The sequence below is a fragment of the Elgaria multicarinata genome, chromosome 3 (genome assembly GCF_023053635.1).
Source record: "Elgaria multicarinata webbii isolate HBS135686 ecotype San Diego chromosome 3, rElgMul1.1.pri, whole genome shotgun sequence".
NCBI classification, from domain to species: Eukaryota; Metazoa; Chordata; class Lepidosauria; order Squamata; family Anguidae; genus Elgaria; species Elgaria multicarinata.
In genome coordinates, this window is record NC_086173.1 from 3,868,473 (window position 1) to 3,887,577 (window position 19,105).

General features: G+C 43.4%; 1 protein-coding gene across 12 annotated transcripts in view; it reads left to right on the forward strand.

The window, feature by feature from the left end:
* Positions 1–3,396: 3,396 nt before the first annotated feature.
* Positions 3,397–19,105, forward strand: part of SMARCA4 (SWI/SNF related, matrix associated, actin dependent regulator of chromatin, subfamily a, member 4) — a 98,151-nt gene continuing 82,442 nt past the window's right edge. For all 12 annotated transcript variants that reach the window (XM_063119084.1, XM_063119086.1, XM_063119087.1 and 9 more), the window contains exons 1-3: positions 3,397–3,465; positions 16,329–16,417; positions 18,190–18,439. In XM_063119084.1, the coding sequence (XP_062975154.1) occupies positions 18,218–18,439 (222 nt within the window). In that variant the 5' untranslated portion in view covers positions 3,397–3,465; positions 16,329–16,417; positions 18,190–18,217. The remainder of the gene's footprint in view (positions 3,466–16,328; positions 16,418–18,189; positions 18,440–19,105) is intronic.

Below are 19,105 nucleotides of genomic sequence, written 5' to 3' on the forward strand. Positions count from 1 at the left end.
GCGATCCCGCAGGTAACCTAGACCCAAACCATGTAGGGCTTTAAAGGTAATGACCAACACTTTGTACTTTGCCCGGAAACTAATTGGCAGCCAGTGGAGTGACTTTAATGTTGGGGTAATATGCTCACCCCTAGATGTACTGGTGACCAACTTTTCCCCCTTAACATCTCCTGATTTGTTAAACTTTAATAGAGCTCTGATTTTTTTATTAGCACAATTGGATTCAGGAGTGCTTAATTCTTCCCATTGGCCTGCTATTTTTCATCTTCAAATTGCTTTTCTCACTGTGAGAGAAAAGATCCTTAGATTGGGGAAAAGGCAGCATGAAAAGGTTGGATATGATGAGAGGTAGGAATCCATGGGTTTTAAGCACCACTTCTACATCCAATGCTGTTCTTTTTTCCCCTTCTTTTTTTTTCTTTTTACAATTTTTTTTTACAGAACATTATTTTATTTTATTTTTTAATATAATTTTTATTATTTAACAACAACACATAATAAATCATAAACAAACATAACATTCCTCTTATTTCTTAGCTATACATTCTACTTCTTAACTAACTCACATTAATAAGTGCCGCCCACCCTAGGGATCTTATTCTAGTTTCCTAAATTGCATTGAATCTTCTGGCGGTGTTCCTCTCCCTTTTAACAATACATGTTCTAGGAACAATTTCCATATCTCTTCAAAATCATTTTTTTATTATTCCCCTTCTAAATCTAATATTACATGTTAATTTATCATTTATAGCAATATCCCATATTTCTTTATACCAATCTTCTATATCATAATCTCCTTGAACCTTCCGATTTCTGGATATCATTAACCTTGCAGCTGTTAACAGGTTCGTTATTTATTCTTTTTCCATCTGATTACATTTAAGATTTCCATACATTGATAGTAATGCTACACTTGGTGTTTCTTCTAAATCCATTCCAGTTATTTCATTTATTTCTCTACACACCATTTCCCATAATTTTTGTACATGTTCACAATTCCACCACATATGTATATACGTTCCTTCCTCCTGACATCCTCTCCAACAAAGTATTAAGTTCTCTTTATTTATTAAGTTTAATTTTATTGGAGTTAAATACCACCTCCAAATTATCTTATAACAATTTTCTTTTATCCTTACAGACATATTTTTCAACACTCTTTGTTTCCATATTATTATTTATTTATTTATTTATTTATATAGCACCATCAATGTACATGGTCCTGTTTCTCTATTTTCTCATTCAAATGAGGTCAAATAGGAGTGAATCTGTATTACCCGTGCTGCCATCCCTGGGTTTTCGAAGGCCTTTGGGCAATATGCCTTCAGTGGCGCTCCACCTTGAGTGGGTTCACCTCTTTGTCACTTCCTACTGCCTCCCAGAGAAAGAGAGTAAGGTAAAGTCGGGGGAGCTTTTCTGTTCCTTACTACTAGTTTGGGGGCGCTCTTGGATCCAGAACTGTCACTTGAGGCACAGGTGAACTCAGTGGCAAAGAGCACCTTTTATCAGCTTAGGCTGATATACCAGCTGTGCCCTTATCTGGACAGAGATAGCCTAGCTACAGTTATCCATGCTCTGATAACCTCTCGTTTGGATTACTGCAATGCGTTATACGTGGGCTGCCTTTGAAAACGGTCTGGAAACTTCAACTGGTACAAAACAGGGTAGCATGCTTACTAACAGGGACTGGCCGACGAGACAACATCACGCCAGTCCTTTTCCAGTTTCATTGGCTGCCAGTCCAGGTCCGGGCCCGATTCAAAGTGCTGGTATTAACATTTAAAGCCCTAAACGGCTTGGGGCCAGGTTATTTGAAGGAACGCCTCCTCCCATATGTACCTGCCCGGACCCTAAGGTCATCCTCAGGGGTCCTTCTCCGCGAGCCCCTGCCAAAGGAAGTGAGGCAGGGGCCTACCAGGAGCAGGGCCTTCTCTGCTGTGGCACCCCGGCTGTGGAATGAGCTCCCTAAGGAGGTTCGCTTGGCACCTACGTTATATGCTTTTAGACGCCAGGTGAAGAACACCTTTTTATTCTCCCAGCATTTTAACAGTCTATAAATAAATTTTAACTTGGTGTTTTAAATTTGTAATTTTGCACTGCTGCTGTTTTTTACCTGGTTGAGCTTTTATATTGTATTTTATATTATGGTTTTATACTTTGAATGTTTTTAATTTTTGTGAACCGCCCAGAGAGCTCCGGCTATTGGGCGGTATAGAAATGTACTAAATAAATAAATACTACCACTTTTATGCTCAAGAGAGGCAAGTGAACAGCAAAAAGAAACAGCAGCAGGGCCAGGGAGACCTTGCCATTGGCACTGGGCCTTGTGCTGGGGTGTGGGGCCCTGACAGGTGCACGACCTGCATTTCTAAATACACGTATCTCACCCTACATTTTGTTTTAAGGAGCTGACCTTAAAAACAAAACAACTTAAAAAAGCTCCTTCACGTGGGAGGCAGCTGCAACGTGTGGTGGCCAAGATATACGTGTGCCACCTCTTGCACATAACACACGTGTGCCCTTTAACGTGTTCATAAGGGCTTGACGTGTGAAGATATACGCAGAATGTGGAAGAAATAAACACGGAGAAGCGCCTTCCTTTTCTCCCCCTCAGCCTCCCTATCATTTATGGCTTGTTTCACACAGTCCCCTTCCCCCAATAATCCCCTCAGCCGCAGTGGTGCTAACAATGCGCATGCGCCTCGACAACCGCTGCCGGCTTCTATGTGCGTTGGGGAGGAGTGGGGGGGGGGATGGGAGAAGCCAAGGCGAGGAGCGCCCCGCGCGCGACACGTTATGGCAAAGCGCGTCTCCCTGGCCAGATGCTCCCTCCTCCCCTTCGCAGAGGAGCGCAAAAGCCGCTTCTCCATTGGCTGGAGCTAAAGAAAGGGGTGGGGCTTTGTCGCGAACAGCTTCTTAAATGAGCGCTCTCGGCCAAGGCTTTTAACCAATCAGATCGCGTCATTTACAGGGAGGGGAGGGCTCATTGGCTTCGTTACATGGGAGAAGGCGGGGAGTAGCAACGCATGACGGCTCGCTATTGGTCACTACCTGAAAGCGTAAGCTTTCTCTCTCCTCTCTCTCTGATTGACTTCCCCATGGAAGGAAGCTGTGAGGGGAGGCCGTCTTCTATTGGTGGAAACAGCAGGCCGGTTTAGGCGCGCGCGCGCCCCCTCGCCGCGTCTAGACGGTTAGGAGCGCGCGCGCGAGCGAGCGAGAGAGAGAGAGCGCGAGCGCGAGAGAAAGGGAGAACCCGTCTAGCCGGTTGGGAGCGCGCGCTCGTGCTTACCTCCCGCGGGGGCGCGCAGTGAGGAGGAGGAGGAGGGAGGAGAGTGAGAGCATCTCTTTCACACGCGCGGCGGCGGCGGCGGCGGCGGCGGGGGGTCCTCTTTTGTTCCCCCCACCCCCTCACCCCTCACCCCGCTCTTGAGATCTCGGGCCGCCCGGCTGGCGGGGACCGGCACGGTAAGGAAAAGGAGTGGGTGGGTCGCGCACGCGCGTGGGTAAATGAATGAGCGTGAGGCGAAGGAGCGGGGCTGGGGAGGGGGGCTGCCATTCTTTCCCTCACAGCCAGCCAGGCCTCACCTGCGGGGTGGGCTCCGAGGGTCAGAAGATAAAGCCGTGCGCCTCCGCCTCCTTCCACCCCCCCCCCCTCAATCCTTAAAACACCCCCTCCCTCCTCTCTCCCCCCTTCCCCACCCCCACCGCACCCCGGGCCCAAAAGGGCCCCTCCCCCAGCATACCCCCCCCATCCTTCTTAGCAAGCTTTCTTTCTTCTTCCTTTTTTTTAAAATATATATATATATATAAGCATCCTTTTCACTGATCTCTCAAACTGGCGGTGGGGGCGCGTCAAGGTACTTTCCTAGCAATTCCCCATTTAGGGCTTGATTTATTCATTTATTATGTATCATACGTTTTCTTCCCCCCCCCCCAAACTCTCTGACTTCTCCCAACTTAATTGTTTACCCTGAGCTTTTAATGAGTTCTAAAAAAAAAAAATGGTTGGGGGAGGGAAAAACTGACCATTCGTTTAATAAATGATGTGCTCTATTGCAGTGGATGCATAGGAAATCTGTTTTTTTTTTCCATTCGTGGCATTAAATGCTTGAAACTTTTCAAACCGTTTCAGAAGAATGTGTGGTTTGTATCTCAAAGACTTGGGTTAAAAGTAACAAAAGGTAAAAATCAGAATAAAAATGCCATCGTGTGTTAAACCCTTCCCCCTTTGTACAGAAAGACTTTCTCCTGACATTGCCCATTCCCTTTCAGGAAGCCCCTTCTTCTTTTACTCTCCTAATCTCACGCCCCTTCTCACCTACCAACCTCATTGTTGCTTCTTCCCATCATCCCCCTCCATAGGCAACTGCCTATCATTTCAAACCAACATCTCCAGGGTCCTTGCTTGCTCCTTCCCTTAGCATCCCTAGTTCATGTCTCATGCTTATCTCATCCGTTGATTTCACTAATGCTGAGGGAAGGGTGAATTGTATTCCACTAGTATACCACTAGCCAATTTCTAATGGACCACTTTTTTTTAGTGTTTGCTGGACACTGGGATTGTTGCACTAAGCAGACCTTGATCTGATGCAGCAAAGGCCATGTTCTGCTCTTAAACAAGAATGCATAACCAGAAATGCTTAACAGCTTTCATTATGCGTAATGGGCTCAAGTTAAAGGAAGCCAGATTCCAGCTGGACATCAGGAAAAACTTCATGATTGTTTGAGCAGTACGACAATGGAATCAGTTACCTAGGGAGGTTGTGGGCTCTCCCACACTAGAGGCCTTCAAGAGGCAGCTGGACAGCCACCTCTCAGGGATGCTTTAGGGTGGATTCCTGCATTGAGCAGGGGGTTGGACCCGATGGCCTTGTAGGCCCCTTCCAACTCTGCTATTCTATGATTCAAGCCTGAGTATATGCATTCTTGCTTTGTATATTTAAAACACATTGGTAGATCATGAGAATTCTAGTCTTTCATTGTTTAAAGTAGACCATACAAGACTAAGGTCAGACCAACCTGCACCACAATTTGCTTCTGACCCAGTTCTCACTATCAAAAAAAGCCATCGTAGCTTGTTGTGAGCTGCGGTGTGTGCTGAGCGTAATTTGCATAATCACCCACTGGCCACAGCTTATCATGTCATCCGAACCTGAGCAGCATGGTTGTTGGAGGATTAAACAACCCCTAAATAAGCCATGGACTATTTACTGTGGGATTATTTTAGGGTTGTTTAACCCTCCCAAAAGCCACGCCACCTATGATAAGCTAGGGCTGGGTGGTGATTATGCAACTCAAGCCATGGTGGCTTGTTTTAATCATGCAAACTATCTTCTCTCTTATCCCCATATAGCCCTCCAACATGCTCTTTCCTTCAGTTATCCCAAATATTACCCCTCTGTCACTTCCCTGCTGTTTCTCTCTTTCCCTCTTTCCTTCCCTCACTCTCAACACCTTGTTTCACCAGTAGCCTTACTTTTTGTACCACTTGTTGGCTCATGACCCATCTTCCCAGTTTTGTCCAGACCCGTCTCCAGTCTATTCTTCCATCACCTATTTTCACACAGAGTGACTGGGGTTAGCATTCATATTCTCCTTTGTTCCCGTGGGCCAATTCCAGAATTAAGAAGTCAAATGGACAATATATGCTTGTGAAGTATTTTTTCTGATGCCTTTATATAAACTGCCCTGAAATCTCTATTATTATTTTTTAATGAAAGGTGATATATAAATCCCTTAAATAGGAAACCCATCTCCAGCCCCCTGTAATGGCAACAGATGGGGGCTCTTTTTGTCCTGTCTACATTTTCTTCACTCTTCCTCAAACCCCATTCTCTAATTCCTCACCTCTGCTGCTTTTCACCTACTTCTCTTCTATCCCCATAAGCCAGCCTTCCTCAACCTGGGGCGCTCCAGATGTGTTGGACTGCATCTCCCAGAATGCCCCAGCCAGCGGCTGGGGCATTCTGGGAGATGCAGTCCAACACATCTGGAGCGCCCCAGGTTGAGGAAGGCTGCCATAAGCACTCACCTGGTTCACTTGGCCGTTCTCACATTCTCCCAGAAGACTCTGGAAGAATGCAACCCCTCCTTTTTGCGGGATGCCTGGAAAGGCCAGAAGCAGCATGGGTTTCTCTCTCAGCTTTGCTCTTCTGGAAGCCTGACATAGGAACGCCAACCTCATTTAAGGATGAGAGCTCTGTGTGGAGTTTCCAAGAATTTATTTATTTATTACATTTAAATACTGCCCCATAGCCGAAGCTCTCTGGGCGGTTTACAAAAGTTAAAAACAGTGAACATTAAAAACAAATATACAGAAATTTAAAACCATCAAAAGCGTAAGAACAGCAATACCCATTTAAAACAACTATTCTGGAGTCAGTTTAAAAAAACTCAGCATATGTTGTTAACTGCCTGGGAGAAGAGAAAATTCTTGACCTGGCGCCGAAAAGATAACAATGTTGGCACCAGACGAGCCTCGTTGGGGAGATCATTCCATAATTGGGGGGCCACCACTGAAAAGGCCCTCTCCCACTGAAAAGAATATCAAAAACAGTATGATTTGTTTTAATGCAGTTTTGATTTTTCTTGAAATGCTTTTCACGGTAGTAGTCCTCCACCATTCTAGAGTCCCTTGCAAATTGTAGAGGAGTTGGTGTGCTTATACATGCACAAGACCTGTTACTGTATGTTGTGCTTCCAGCTTGACACGCTGGTGCTGCTTCCAATTTCTGTGGGAAGCTTGCATGAAATGAGAATGTCCTGCTTCTCCCCTCCCAGTTAATTTACTGAGGAATAGGGGACATATTCTTTTACTTGGCACCAGGCAGTTGAGGAGGTAGGAGGCTGCACACATTCCCCCTCAAGGTAACTCACAATCACAAGTTAAAAACAATATGATATAAAAAGATTAATAAAATGAAACAGAACAAATTAGCAGCTTGTGCTGTTCTCCTCATGATGGCAGTGTGCAAGGTTTCATAGCCCCCTTACCAGACACTCGGCTGCAGCATTAGCCTGATCCAACTACCCTCTGGTGCCAGCCATGTGCATGTCCAGCCTCCTTTCAGGGAAACTTTTCTCAGGGCACCTACCTCATTGCTCCTAGGAATTGTATTCCACGCCTTTCTTTCTCTGCAGGTGCACTGCTCTTCTGAGCCATGAGCATTCTTGTCATAGCTCCTGACTCCCCTCACAGACAAGGTCCTTTTCCTTTCAGTCGCTCCCTCTTTGCTCACTGCTCTTTTTGCCCTCTTTTTGTTGGGGAAATTGCATTTTTTACCCAACATCATTTCTTTTCTTATTTGTGTTTGCTCCCTCGCTTCACATGCTTCCATCAGCATTTTTCCCTGCTGTCTTCCCCAGGGGGAATTTCCTTCTGTGTCGCTGTTGTCCTTCATCCTTGTCCCAGAACACTTTGTCTTCTATATTTTTTTCCTTGTCTTCTGTCCAAACACTCACTCACTGACTTTTTCGGGTGCAATTTTTGGGAAAACTGAAATATTTGCAATATTTACTTCATGATGAATATTCTTTTGGCTCAGAAATAATACATAGTAACACAGATTGTGTTTGCACATACAAGGACATCTACCTTTCCCCACCTCCCCTGGCGAGGTAGCAAGAAGGTGTTCAGAAGTTTCCATTTTAGACTAATCACAAACTGTGGTTAGTCTTATCTATGAATAGAAACAAGCTAACTTCAAATCATCATTTACGAAGCAGTTTTTCTGTAACCATTGTTAAGATTAATCACAGCTTAGCGTTCAGGCATATCACTAAACTATGGTTAATATAAAACAGAAGTGAAAGCTTTTGATCTCAAGGCCATGATGGGGAAAAGCCAGAGACTTCATAATGTTAAACCATGGTTTAGTGTGCAAACTGGCTTACTGTCTCACATAAAGTTGATGCTGCATGCACTGTGATGCAGTTGCAAAGCTTGACACAGTTGGAAGACTGAAATTCAGGTATATATTAATTTTGTTCAAGGCCATATCTCTGCAGTGTCCCAAGAGGCCAATGTGGATTACAATATTTTCTCCCTCATTTTAAATTTTAGCTTCACAGCAAACTTGTCAGATCAGTTAAGCCAAGAGATTCTGGCCTTAGCTAGACCTAAGGTTTATCCCAGGATCGTCCCGGGGTCGCCCCTGCCTGTTCCCGGGATCCCCTGTGTGTCATTTAGACGATCCCGGGATAAACCTTAGGTCTAGCTAAGGCCTCAGTGATCTGGTGCAAAACAATCCCAACATTGTAATAAAAAGTTTTCTACTGTATTTTTCTGTGGAAAATGTTACAATTCCAAAAATGAATTAGAGTCTCATAAAATTAATGTAGTAACTTAATGGATACAATGCAAGTTAAATTAACCTGTTTCAGTTGTAATTTTGAGGTCATTATGCTCAAAATGATAGGCTCCTTACCTACCTTCCTATAATTTCAGTGACCCGTTTCAGTCAGGGTACTGAGCTGGCTATTCAGCAGAGATGGCACTGTCTCGAGTTTTGAATGATGTCCTTGTGGCTAAGGCACAGCGCCGTATCCAGCTGGATCTCTCAGAAGCATTTGACACCCTGGACCACGGGATACTTCTGTCTCGGTGGGCTTCCCTGGGCATTACCGGCACTGCCGTTTCTTGGTTCTCGTCCTTCTTGTCAAATTGCTCTTTTTCTGTCTGCTTTTCTGGAATTGTTTCGGATCGTTTTCCCCCCTCACTGTTGGGGTGCCCCAAGGGTCTGTCCTTGGACCCCCTCCCCTTTTCTCTATTTATACCATTCCTCTGGGCCCTCTCATTTCTGATTCTGGTTTCCAGCAGAGTGTATAAAAATCAATGATTTAAAAAAAAAATCAAAAAAATCTGATTTTTTAAATTTAAATTGGATTTTTTAAATAAAATGCTTTTTGAGGAAAAATCTATCTAAAGTTAGTTTTCTGTTTAAGATACATTATAGTCCAAAGGTTCATCATGAGATAAGGATTAGTTTTTAATTATGTAGCATGAGGCTGTTTAATTATTTTGGTAAATGAATTCCATTAATCCATTCACAAAGTTATGCTCTTCCAGAGGTTTCTGCAAGATTATTTTTTCTCCTTCCAATAAAGTACAGCAGAAAAGTTGTCCAAATATGAATGATTAACCTATTAAACTGGAGATAGTTCACCTCACAATAATTTCATAATTATCTATCTATGATGTGTTTCTAATAGTATAACCAAATCTGTATTTTTTTGATATAACTGTAAAACTAATCTGAAAAGTTGCTAATCTAAAAATGAAACCTTCATCTGGTTGTAAATATTAAGATTATTCCAGCAAGAATGAGTCTTTGGTAACTCTGAGTTATGTAAAATATAGTGAGGAAGAGTGCACTTTGGGGGGGGGGGAAGTCACATGATTAAATTGAGTCTTTCTGAGTAGTGATTTAAATTGTGATTTAAATCAGTGGTTCCCAAACTTTTTCAGGTCACCGTCCCCTTGGTTCCACAAACTCATGCCCAGCGCCCCCCTACCCTACACTATAAAAATCATTATTCAGAATAGCGGTTTTCAATGACCCACCAAGGAGGATAATATCAAAAACATTCAAAACAGTAACAATTAATTGAATACTTTATTCAAAATCCAGTTGGTGTGCCCTACCACGCTGGCTGCAAACAGAGGTGTTCGCTCTCTTTTCCCTCCCTCCCTTGGCAAGCCTGGGGCGGGTGCTTCCTATTTAGAGGGACTATTTTCTGTCTAAACATGCATAAAATTGTGCCTTTAACTTATGTCACACTAGCAGGAATCAAATAGGATTTCCTTCTTCAGTGGAACACACTTACTTAGGAGTAAGCACCATTTTGTTATAGGAAAGGATAATGTATTTTAATTAAAATTTAAAAATCATTATCTGCCACTTGGTACAGAGTTTCCTATGGAAAACCTGGCTGGGACTGAAGTAGAGGGGCACTAATTTTATTGCACTTATTGTCTTTAAATATGGTTAAATATCCCCCAGTTACCTTGCTATTCTATTTCTACAATTCATTTTCTCCTGTCTTTTCTTCACCCTCTCTTCGTTTTCAGGCTGAATCCTATGCACATTTACCTCAGAGTAAGTTCTGTTGATCTCAGTGGGGCTTACTTCTGAGTAGACATACTTAGGATCGTGTTGCAGCTCTGTTTTTATGGTGACACAAGATACACGCATACCATGTTTACCAAAAGAACGCTTGAAAAAAGGGGGTTGGACACCCTGAAATAAGCAAGGGCAGATAGGAATGGTTTCAGCAAGCGTTCTGGAAAAAGGTGCTGCTGAATCTTCTTTAGCCAGGAAGGACCTGGGGAATTGCAATTCTCTCTCCCTCCCCCTTTTCTTTTCTCTCCCAATCCTGTTGTAGTCCAGATTTGTTGGGGGGTGGGAGCACACAGACACACAGCATCTCTCTCTCTCTCTCTCTCTCTCTCTCTCTCTCTCTCTCTCTCTCTCCAACCCCCCCTCCCCCCAAGCCTCACAATAGCTGCCGGGCTGATTAGGACAGGAGGGCAGCAGCTCAGAGGGGAGATGGCCCCAATGTGCAACTCCTGATGGGGGGTGGGAAGGGAGCCTGGTGATACCTTGCAGCAGCACAAGCAGTCCTGCTCCCCACCCAGCCTGCCGGCTGACTGCTGTTCTGCCGTACTCCACGTGCTCCTTCCTCTCCACCGCAGGGTTGCTGCTCCCGCCTTGTGCAGCAACTATTGCGAGAGGTCTGCCGGGGCAGCTTGTAGGAGGGAGCAGCTCTGGCTGAGGGAGGGAGGGAGCGGGCGGCGGTGGCTCCAGCAGGAAAGAAGCCCTGGGCCCTCCTAGGCAGGAGAACAGTGGGCAGAGCAGCTGAATTCGCCGCTCTTTCCTGCTCTGCTGCCTCCTGTGGGTGCTTCCCCCACCCCCTACTTCTGGTGGGGCCGCTGTGGGCTTGAGATAGGAGGAGAGAGCGGCTGTGTGAGTGAGAAAGTCCTTCCTGAGCAGGAGCGGTGTGGGGAGAGCAGCTGAATTTGCTGCCCTTTCCTGCTCGGTCCCCGGGTTTTAGGACCTTCTGGAGAGACCACCTCGAGCGCCCCCCTGCCACCCCTTTGCCTGTTAGCGCCCCCCTGCCGCCCCTTGCATCTTAACACCCCCTATGCAATCCCACCGCCCCCAAGGGGGCAGTACCGCCCACTTTGGGAACCACTGGCTTAAACCCTACATTGCACGAATGGACTTCCCCTTCCGCCTGTAGCCCCTATGTCCCTCAAGCCTCCCCGGCTGATTTGAGAGGTGCACAGGGGTGTGCAGAAGGGAGAGGGGGAATGGTTCTGCCCGCAGTTTCCTTTCCATCATTATTTGATGCAGTGCTACATAAATAACTGTTCCTATTACAATTTCAAAAAGGCAGCCATGCAAACTTGTGCACATTTTCAGTTGTAGACAGTAGAGCCTGAAATTCAAATATTTCTTTATAAAATAATTTGGTTTTCATGTCCCTACACCCAGTAGCTCACACTCTCAAGCTTAAAACAGTATGATACACCCATTAATAAAATGAAGCAAACTAAAAACCAGAGTAAACCAAAATAATTCTGAGACACAGTGGGGGAAAGTGCAATCAACCCAAAGACTTGGCCAAAAAATTGTCTTAAGTATACACTGAAAAGATCTGTAATAAGTGTTACATGGCTGGCTAGGGAACTCTGGGAATTGTACAACCTTTTTCTGTCTAAACATGCATAGGATTGTGCCTTAAGTCTGCTGTCCGTTCACGCACTGGTTATCGCTCGGTTGGACTACTGCAACCTTCTTCTCTCTGGCCTTCCTTCGTCTCACATCAGTCCGCTGGTCTCTGTCCACCACTCTGCCGCCAAGATCATCTTCTTGGCCCGCCGCCCTGACCATGTCACTCCACTTCTGAAATCTCTTCATTGGCTTCCAATTCACTCCAGAATCCAATATAAACTTCTCCTGCTGACCTTCAATGCTCTTCACGGTCTAGCTCCTGCCTATCTCTCCTCTCTCATCTCACACTATTGCCCCGCTCGTGCTCTCCGCTCCTCTGATGCCATGCTTCTTGCCTGCCCAAGGACCTCCACTTCCCTTACTCGGCTTCATCCTTTTTCTTCTGCTGCCCCTTACGCCTGGAACGCTCTTCCAGAACACTTGAGAACTACAAACTCAATCACTGCTTTTAAAACTCAGCTAAAAACTTTTCTTTTCCCTATAGCCTTCAAATATTGAGTTTGTTCTGACTCTATACTGTTAGCTTCTCCCTACCCGGTGCCTGTTTACACTTCCCTGTGCCTGTTTGCATTCTCCTTCCCTCTTTATTGTTTACTACAACTTATTAGAATGTAAGCCTCTGCGGCAGGGTCTTGCTATTTACTGTGTTATCTGTACAGCACCATGTACATTGATGGTGCTATATAAATAAATAAATAAATAAATAAATAAATAATAATAATAACAACAACAACAATTATGTAAAAGTAAGTCCCATTGAACTCAGTGCGACTTACTTCTGAATAACAACAGTAATTCTGTAACAGATTATGTGAGGAAAGTGTCTTTTACAGAGTTTTCCCAGGACACTTACATGAATAAATACTGCAGTCCATCACTTTAGTTTTTGCAAACAATACTTGTTTCTGTTTATTTTTCTCTGTGGCTTATTGTTTTCTATCATTATGGTCTTTTGAGCCTGTGCAGATAGATACCTGTTCCCTTGGTTAAGAGAGGGTTGTGCAAATTCATCAAAAACCTAATTTATTCCGTGTTTGCTTTTAAGCCAACCAACTTAAACTCCTCTTAGTGAAAAATGGTGCCAGTTTAGTGATAGCCAATGACAGTAACCCTTATCATACATACTTCTTTATTGTGATCCATAGATCCATGAAAAAACAAGAATCAAACATGAAATCATACAGTTAGAGCTATTATCAACCCTTATCAATCGCAGGGGGATGCTAGGGGAATTTGTGCATGAAACTAGGGAGAGGAAACACACAATTACTGATGGAAAATCCTTCCCCCAAAGAGGGGAAAAGGGATTTTCCTCTGGGTCACAGCAAAAGAGAGGAAAGGGAGTTTCCAGCTTGCATCCTATTAATTATCACACCTCCATAGCTGATGTAATTTGCATTAAATAAAATCCTTCAGGTTATATGCAAAGAGACATTTATGTTGCCTGTTGTTAGCCCTTACTCACCAAGGGCAATTAGTGGAGTGCTGACTATGAGCCCTACATTGCTGTCCCTGCATTTTAAGTGCTGGTGGTGTGCGTTTATTTGTCTGAATTGCACCCATACTTTGATGGTCTGACAAATGCAGATTGCATACTGTACTCCAGCCATTAGGATATAATCCTGTTTTCATTAGTTATTGCTTTAAGTTGGATTGATCTCCATTGTATTAAATAATAATCCTTAGCACATATATAATGTTTTAGAGCATTCAGAGTGCTTTACGTATGTTATCTTAATATCTTCCATCTCGTGTGTGTGCGTGAATGTGCATATTTTTCATCACTTTAGTCCAGTTGGTTCATCTGAACTACTCTCCAGAAGTTCATGACATCAATTGGGTTGAAGGCACCGCAGGACTCTTTGGCTAGTTTGGATGTAACAGGAAACCGTAGCTTCCTGCTATGTTCACAAGCTATGGTGAGCCTTGGTGTCTCTTTCCCCACTCCTATCTGCAGCTGCCCCCCTTTTTTATTTGGCATGCTAGGGGAGGCAATCAGAAGCATTCACTTCTATTTTTAAATTAACCAATTTTTGTCACATCTGAATTTAGTGCACTATGGTTTGTTTTAACTGAATACTTCTGGCTTGGGTCCCACTTGCTGCTGGCATGTGAGATCTAACGCGAGGGAATGTGGGGCTAGGGCCTTGACAAAAAAAATTCCTTACCCTTAATTTAGTTCAAACAACTCAGGATAAAATTGTGGTTTACGGTTCTAGCTTTTCTGTTAACTAGAGAGTTTAAACCTCGGTGGGTAACTTGTGGCCCTCCAGATGTTTTGGCCTACAATTTCCTTCAGCCCTCACCATTGGCTATGCTGATTAGGATTGGTGAGATTTGTAGGGAAAAGATCTGGAGGGCTGCAAGTTGTTCACTCCTGGTTTATACAAACCACTTTTCCTACATTGGCAGGTAATGGGGGGCTGTGGTTAGTTTAAAACCAGAAGCGGATGCTTCCTGTCTACTCCCCTGGCATGCTGTGAGCCTTCGACTTGAGCACGTAGTGGGAAGCTATGGTTTCCCATTTTGCCCAAATTGGGCCTTTGACTTTTTGCTCTTATAGGCTACATCGCTGTTGTTTGTTGTTCTTTATTTAGCCCCCCCCCCCCATTTTGCTGGAGGTTGCTTTTTCTTTCTTCTTTTGGTAGCAAATTTCTGTTTCCTTAGTCCTTTCAGTTAGCAATATTTTGAGAGCATATTAATAATTCCCACGTGGTTATTTTAGAATATACTTCCACAGTATCCTAATTCAGTACTCAAAATTTGCATCCTTTTTCAGATGCAACAGGTTCTAATTTGTAATGCTGCATGATATTGTTAACAGTTGAAGTCTTGAGTACATTTATGTAATATGCAGTTTCATGTCTAATTGCAGACATTGGGTGTATTTACTAAGGCAGCCAAGGTAGTTCAACTGTGGGGAACACTAGGCTGAAATTATAAATGTCCATGGTTCATTGCGTTCTATAGGCGTAACAAAAGAATATCTGGGGAGAGTCTTTGCATAGCTTTTCAGGTATTATGATGTTATTTTTGATCCAGTATGCTACAGGCTGCTTACTGTGCATGTGCAATTCCCCTGTGAGCAGGCTTCCTCATTCACTCCAGTGGAGGGGGCAGCTCTGGGCCTGATCCAGCTAAAATCAAGCCCTTATATGTTTTGTTGTTACTGGCTGGCTGGTGCTTGGCCTGAAGTGAGGAAGTGAGGACATCAGGAAAAACTTCCTGACTGTTAGAGCAGTACGACAATGGAATCAGTTACCTAGGGAGGTTGTGGGCTCTCCCACACTAGAGGCCTTCAAGAGGCAGCTAGACAACCATCTGTCAGGGATACTTTAGGGTGGATTACTGCATTGAGCAGGGGGTTGGACTCGATGGCCTTGTAGGCCCCTTCCAACTCTGCTATTCTATGATTCTAAGCCCTTGGGCTTGTGGAACCCCTGTGTGCATGTCATAGTACATAACAAGAAGCCATGGGTTCAGAGAGACCCTTCTGATCTCAAAGGGCAGTTTTCACAGTCTACTGTCCTAGACTTTCAATTTGTGAGCTCTGCCAGATGTTGCTTTCAACAGAGAAATGCAGTACAAAATTGTTAAATGGTATAAAATAACCCAGAATGATAATTCACATACCACCTTTGCTATGTGCTCACTACCAGTAATATTGACTCAGATTAATCACCATTTCACCATAAATAAGTGTGATTCTTCTGGATTGGACTCTCGCAGTTCTTGGTGTTGGCCTTGATCCTAGATAGGCTTGCCTCTACTTAATATTTATACACCAGGATGCTGTATTAAATTGGAGGTAGGTGTTGTACCTGCCTCTGAGGCACTTGGAATGTGGTTTGGTTAAAGTGGGAGGGGCATGGAACGGAGGGAGGGGAGAGTAAAAAGCCAGTTGGGAAGGGAAGGGGCTGGGTGCCAGAGAGGAGGAGATTTGGGGAGACCAGCAATGTGGTAGAGAAGAGAAAGGAGCAGATGAAGCAGCCTTCAGCCAGAAGAAGAGTGAACCTCCACAGCAGAGACTGGCCACAAAAGACTAAAAGAACTGGGGCAAGCAACTGTTGGCCTAGCAAGAGTAACATTGCACTTTACAGTGAATGGTGGCCCAAAGTCAGAGCTGTTGGTTTATAGTTCCATTAATCATTTTCTTAATATTGCTATTTACCAAACATGCTAAAGTTAAGTAAATACTGTTGCATATCTATTTTGTTTGTCTATGGAGTGATTGCAGTCTTTCCCTCCATATCCTAGTTATAGAAACCTGAATTATTACATTTGGCATCACAGACAGGATCAAGGCGTCTAAAGCAGAGGGCAGTCATTACAGAGACATTATGAACTCATCTGGTGATGAAGCAACAAGGGCACAGACCCAGCAATTTGGGTTGCAAACATTGAATATTACCCTAGTAAATACCTATTTTGTTTGTCTCTGGGGTGATTGCAATCTGCCCCTCCTCATCCTAGTTATAGAAACCTGAAACATTGCATTGGTAGATGACAGATTTGACATCTTGAAGTGCTGGCAGAATGTTTTAAACAGATGTTTTAAACAGAATATTAAGTACAGGTTTTGTTTTTCAACAGTGTTGGAATAAATATTGGCAACTGGGAGAAAACCCTCATCGCCACGCAGGACCAGTGCTATGAGTTAACAAAGACTTTGAAGTTCACAGGTAGGTGAAATGAGAGGATTTCAGCTGTTTAAAAATGAGGGGTATAATTACAAAGTATTTAAGGGGCATGTTTAGGGGTTGGGTTTTTTGGTAATTTTTCAGTGATTTGGTAAAATGAGATTGGAAAAAATGTTCATTAAAATAATATTAAAAAGTTGCTAATGGTAAGTCAAAGCTTTCATTATAGATACAAATTAACCGTATTTCTCCTCAAATGTGTCTTTAAAAGACACATTTAGGAATCTGTTGCAGGGTGGGGTTATTTTGGTCCATAGCTTCAAATTGGGATTTCACAAAAAGGAAAAATCCTGATGAGTGAGAGGAAGTGATAAGGAAGATCAGGTGGAAGAGATGGAATGTCTCAATCTAAATGTTTTAGTACAGGATAATACTTTCAATTTTGTATCATATATCACTAAGAATGTATTTTGTTGAAACAATTTAACAAAATAAGAGCAGCCTTTCTAAACCAGACCACTGTCAAATCCTAAAGGGGGTTAAACAGAAGGAATGTTCTAAATCCTGGTCATTTTATTGTATTCTTGTTTTATTGTATGAAATGTTTCTCTGTTTTATACTTGTGTGCTTTGTGTTTGTATTGAGATGGCCATTGGCTATAAACAATAAAATCTTGAGAGAGAGACATGGTGAAATAGACAGATGTACAAGCAGTGTGCCCTCTGAGCGGAGAGAGCTAGCAAATACGAAGGCTTGCTGACACAGTAACAGTATGCATTCACAGAGTTCAACCGCTGTGAGAGAAATTCAGCTAGACTTAAGATGCTCTTTAGGCTTTTGACACCTCTGTGGCATCTGAAAAATTGGCACCAACTGAATAATAGCATGTAGGGCTGGTTTGCATGACATGGTGGCACATCACTGCATGTGCACTGTGCATGAGTTGGTTCCATTTTGCATAGACAAACTACGAATCTGGACATTCTGAGTTGTTTACAGGTTACTAAAATCTGTAAAAAAAAAAAAAGTGATCACGTAGATAGCTAAAAAGAGCCAATGTTTACGAAACATCCTCATCTGGTCACCTGGAGGCAATTCTTGCCACAGACAACCAGGTGAGTAGGTAAATTGTATAGGTGCCTCCTGAAGTAGCAGAGGATATCGAGGGAGAGCTTTTCTAGCAGATGTGTTGCTGTGCAGAACACAGTTGTGTTATCACGTTTGACATTTTGTGAATCTAGTGAAAGAAAAATTGACACCTAAAATTATGTTATTAGTGGACCTGGGGAGCTGCAGTTCACACCAACAGTTGGTGAACTGGGGGTAGGAGGATAGTTGGTGTGAGGCTAGAGACCATGCAACCCCAGGGGGATGGTCTGGCTACCAGACGTCAAAAGAGATACAAATGACAGGGCTGTCCATGAAGCCAGAGGCCTCGGAATATTCCTTGTGGGGAGAAATAAGTGAGTTGGTTGGAAACTGATACCTGTAAGTCTGGCAAAAAAAAAGCTTTTTATCTGTATCATATTTACCTGGCTATATATTTTCATGTGAGATAATGAAGGTGGCATGCAGGACCTGATCTGGGGCTGATGGCGGGGTCAAGTTTCAGTCATACACAGTAATCAAAAGGCTTCAGGTACTTCAGTTATTCTCAGTATTTTCTCTTCCCTAAGCACAGGCAGTGATGCCTTTGGAATAGCAGCTCTTCTTCTGTTATCATTATTCCTTGTTGTGAACCACTGATTGTGTTTCATTGACAGGTGAGGAATAATTGTGCTTTCCCCACCTAATAATAGTTTTTCTTGCACTAGGATATTATTTGGAACAACATTGTTGAAAATGTCCACTCCTGACCCTCCAATGGGAGGGACACCTCGTCCTGGGCCTTCTCCTGGGCCGGGGCCTTCTCCTGGTGCTATGCTGGGCCCCAGTCCTGGACCATCCCCTGGTTCTGCACATAGCATGATGGGACCCAGCCCTGGGCCACCATCAGCAGGGCATCCTATACCACCACAAGGGCCTGGAGGTTATTCTCAGGACAACATGCATCAGATGCATAAGGTAATAAACCCTAACACTACTTCATTTGTATGTATTTTAATGGGTTTGCTTTGCTTGTGTAGAAAATGAAAAAAGAAAGAAAGAAATAGTGCTGGATTTATTCCTCTGTCTTTCATTATTGCCCTGCTAATAAAATGTTTCAGCATAGGAGATAGGAGACTTATTTGTTGAAGGGTTCCCCCCCCCCTTAGTTCATTACTTTTAGAAATTCAGGTGTTATCCTTCTAGTTTTACCAACGTCCAATGTTTCCAATATCTATTTCTAAGTGGTGATGAGATTTTCCTTTTTCCATATTATGTTAACCCCCTAACATTCCAGACTGCTATACATAGATTTTTGTGAATTAGTCTGCCTTTAAAAAAAAAAGAAAAAAAGTTGAGACATGGTAAAAATACACTTACAAAAACAAAATCGAACCATTTCTGGAGTGAGGAGATGAAGGGGAAAGTGTTTTTGGTACAAATGTATTTAGAAATGGGGTTTAATGTTCAATGAAATGCAGATAATAGGGGTGTGCACTCCGCACCAGAAAGATCTGGTAATTGTGAACATTCATGGAGCATTTGGTCTTCCAGAGCAGGGATTGGCTGCTTCTAAACCGATCAGTTAATTTCAGAGCGGAGACGCGCCCAATCGGAGCTTCTAACGTCTTCAAAATTATTCAG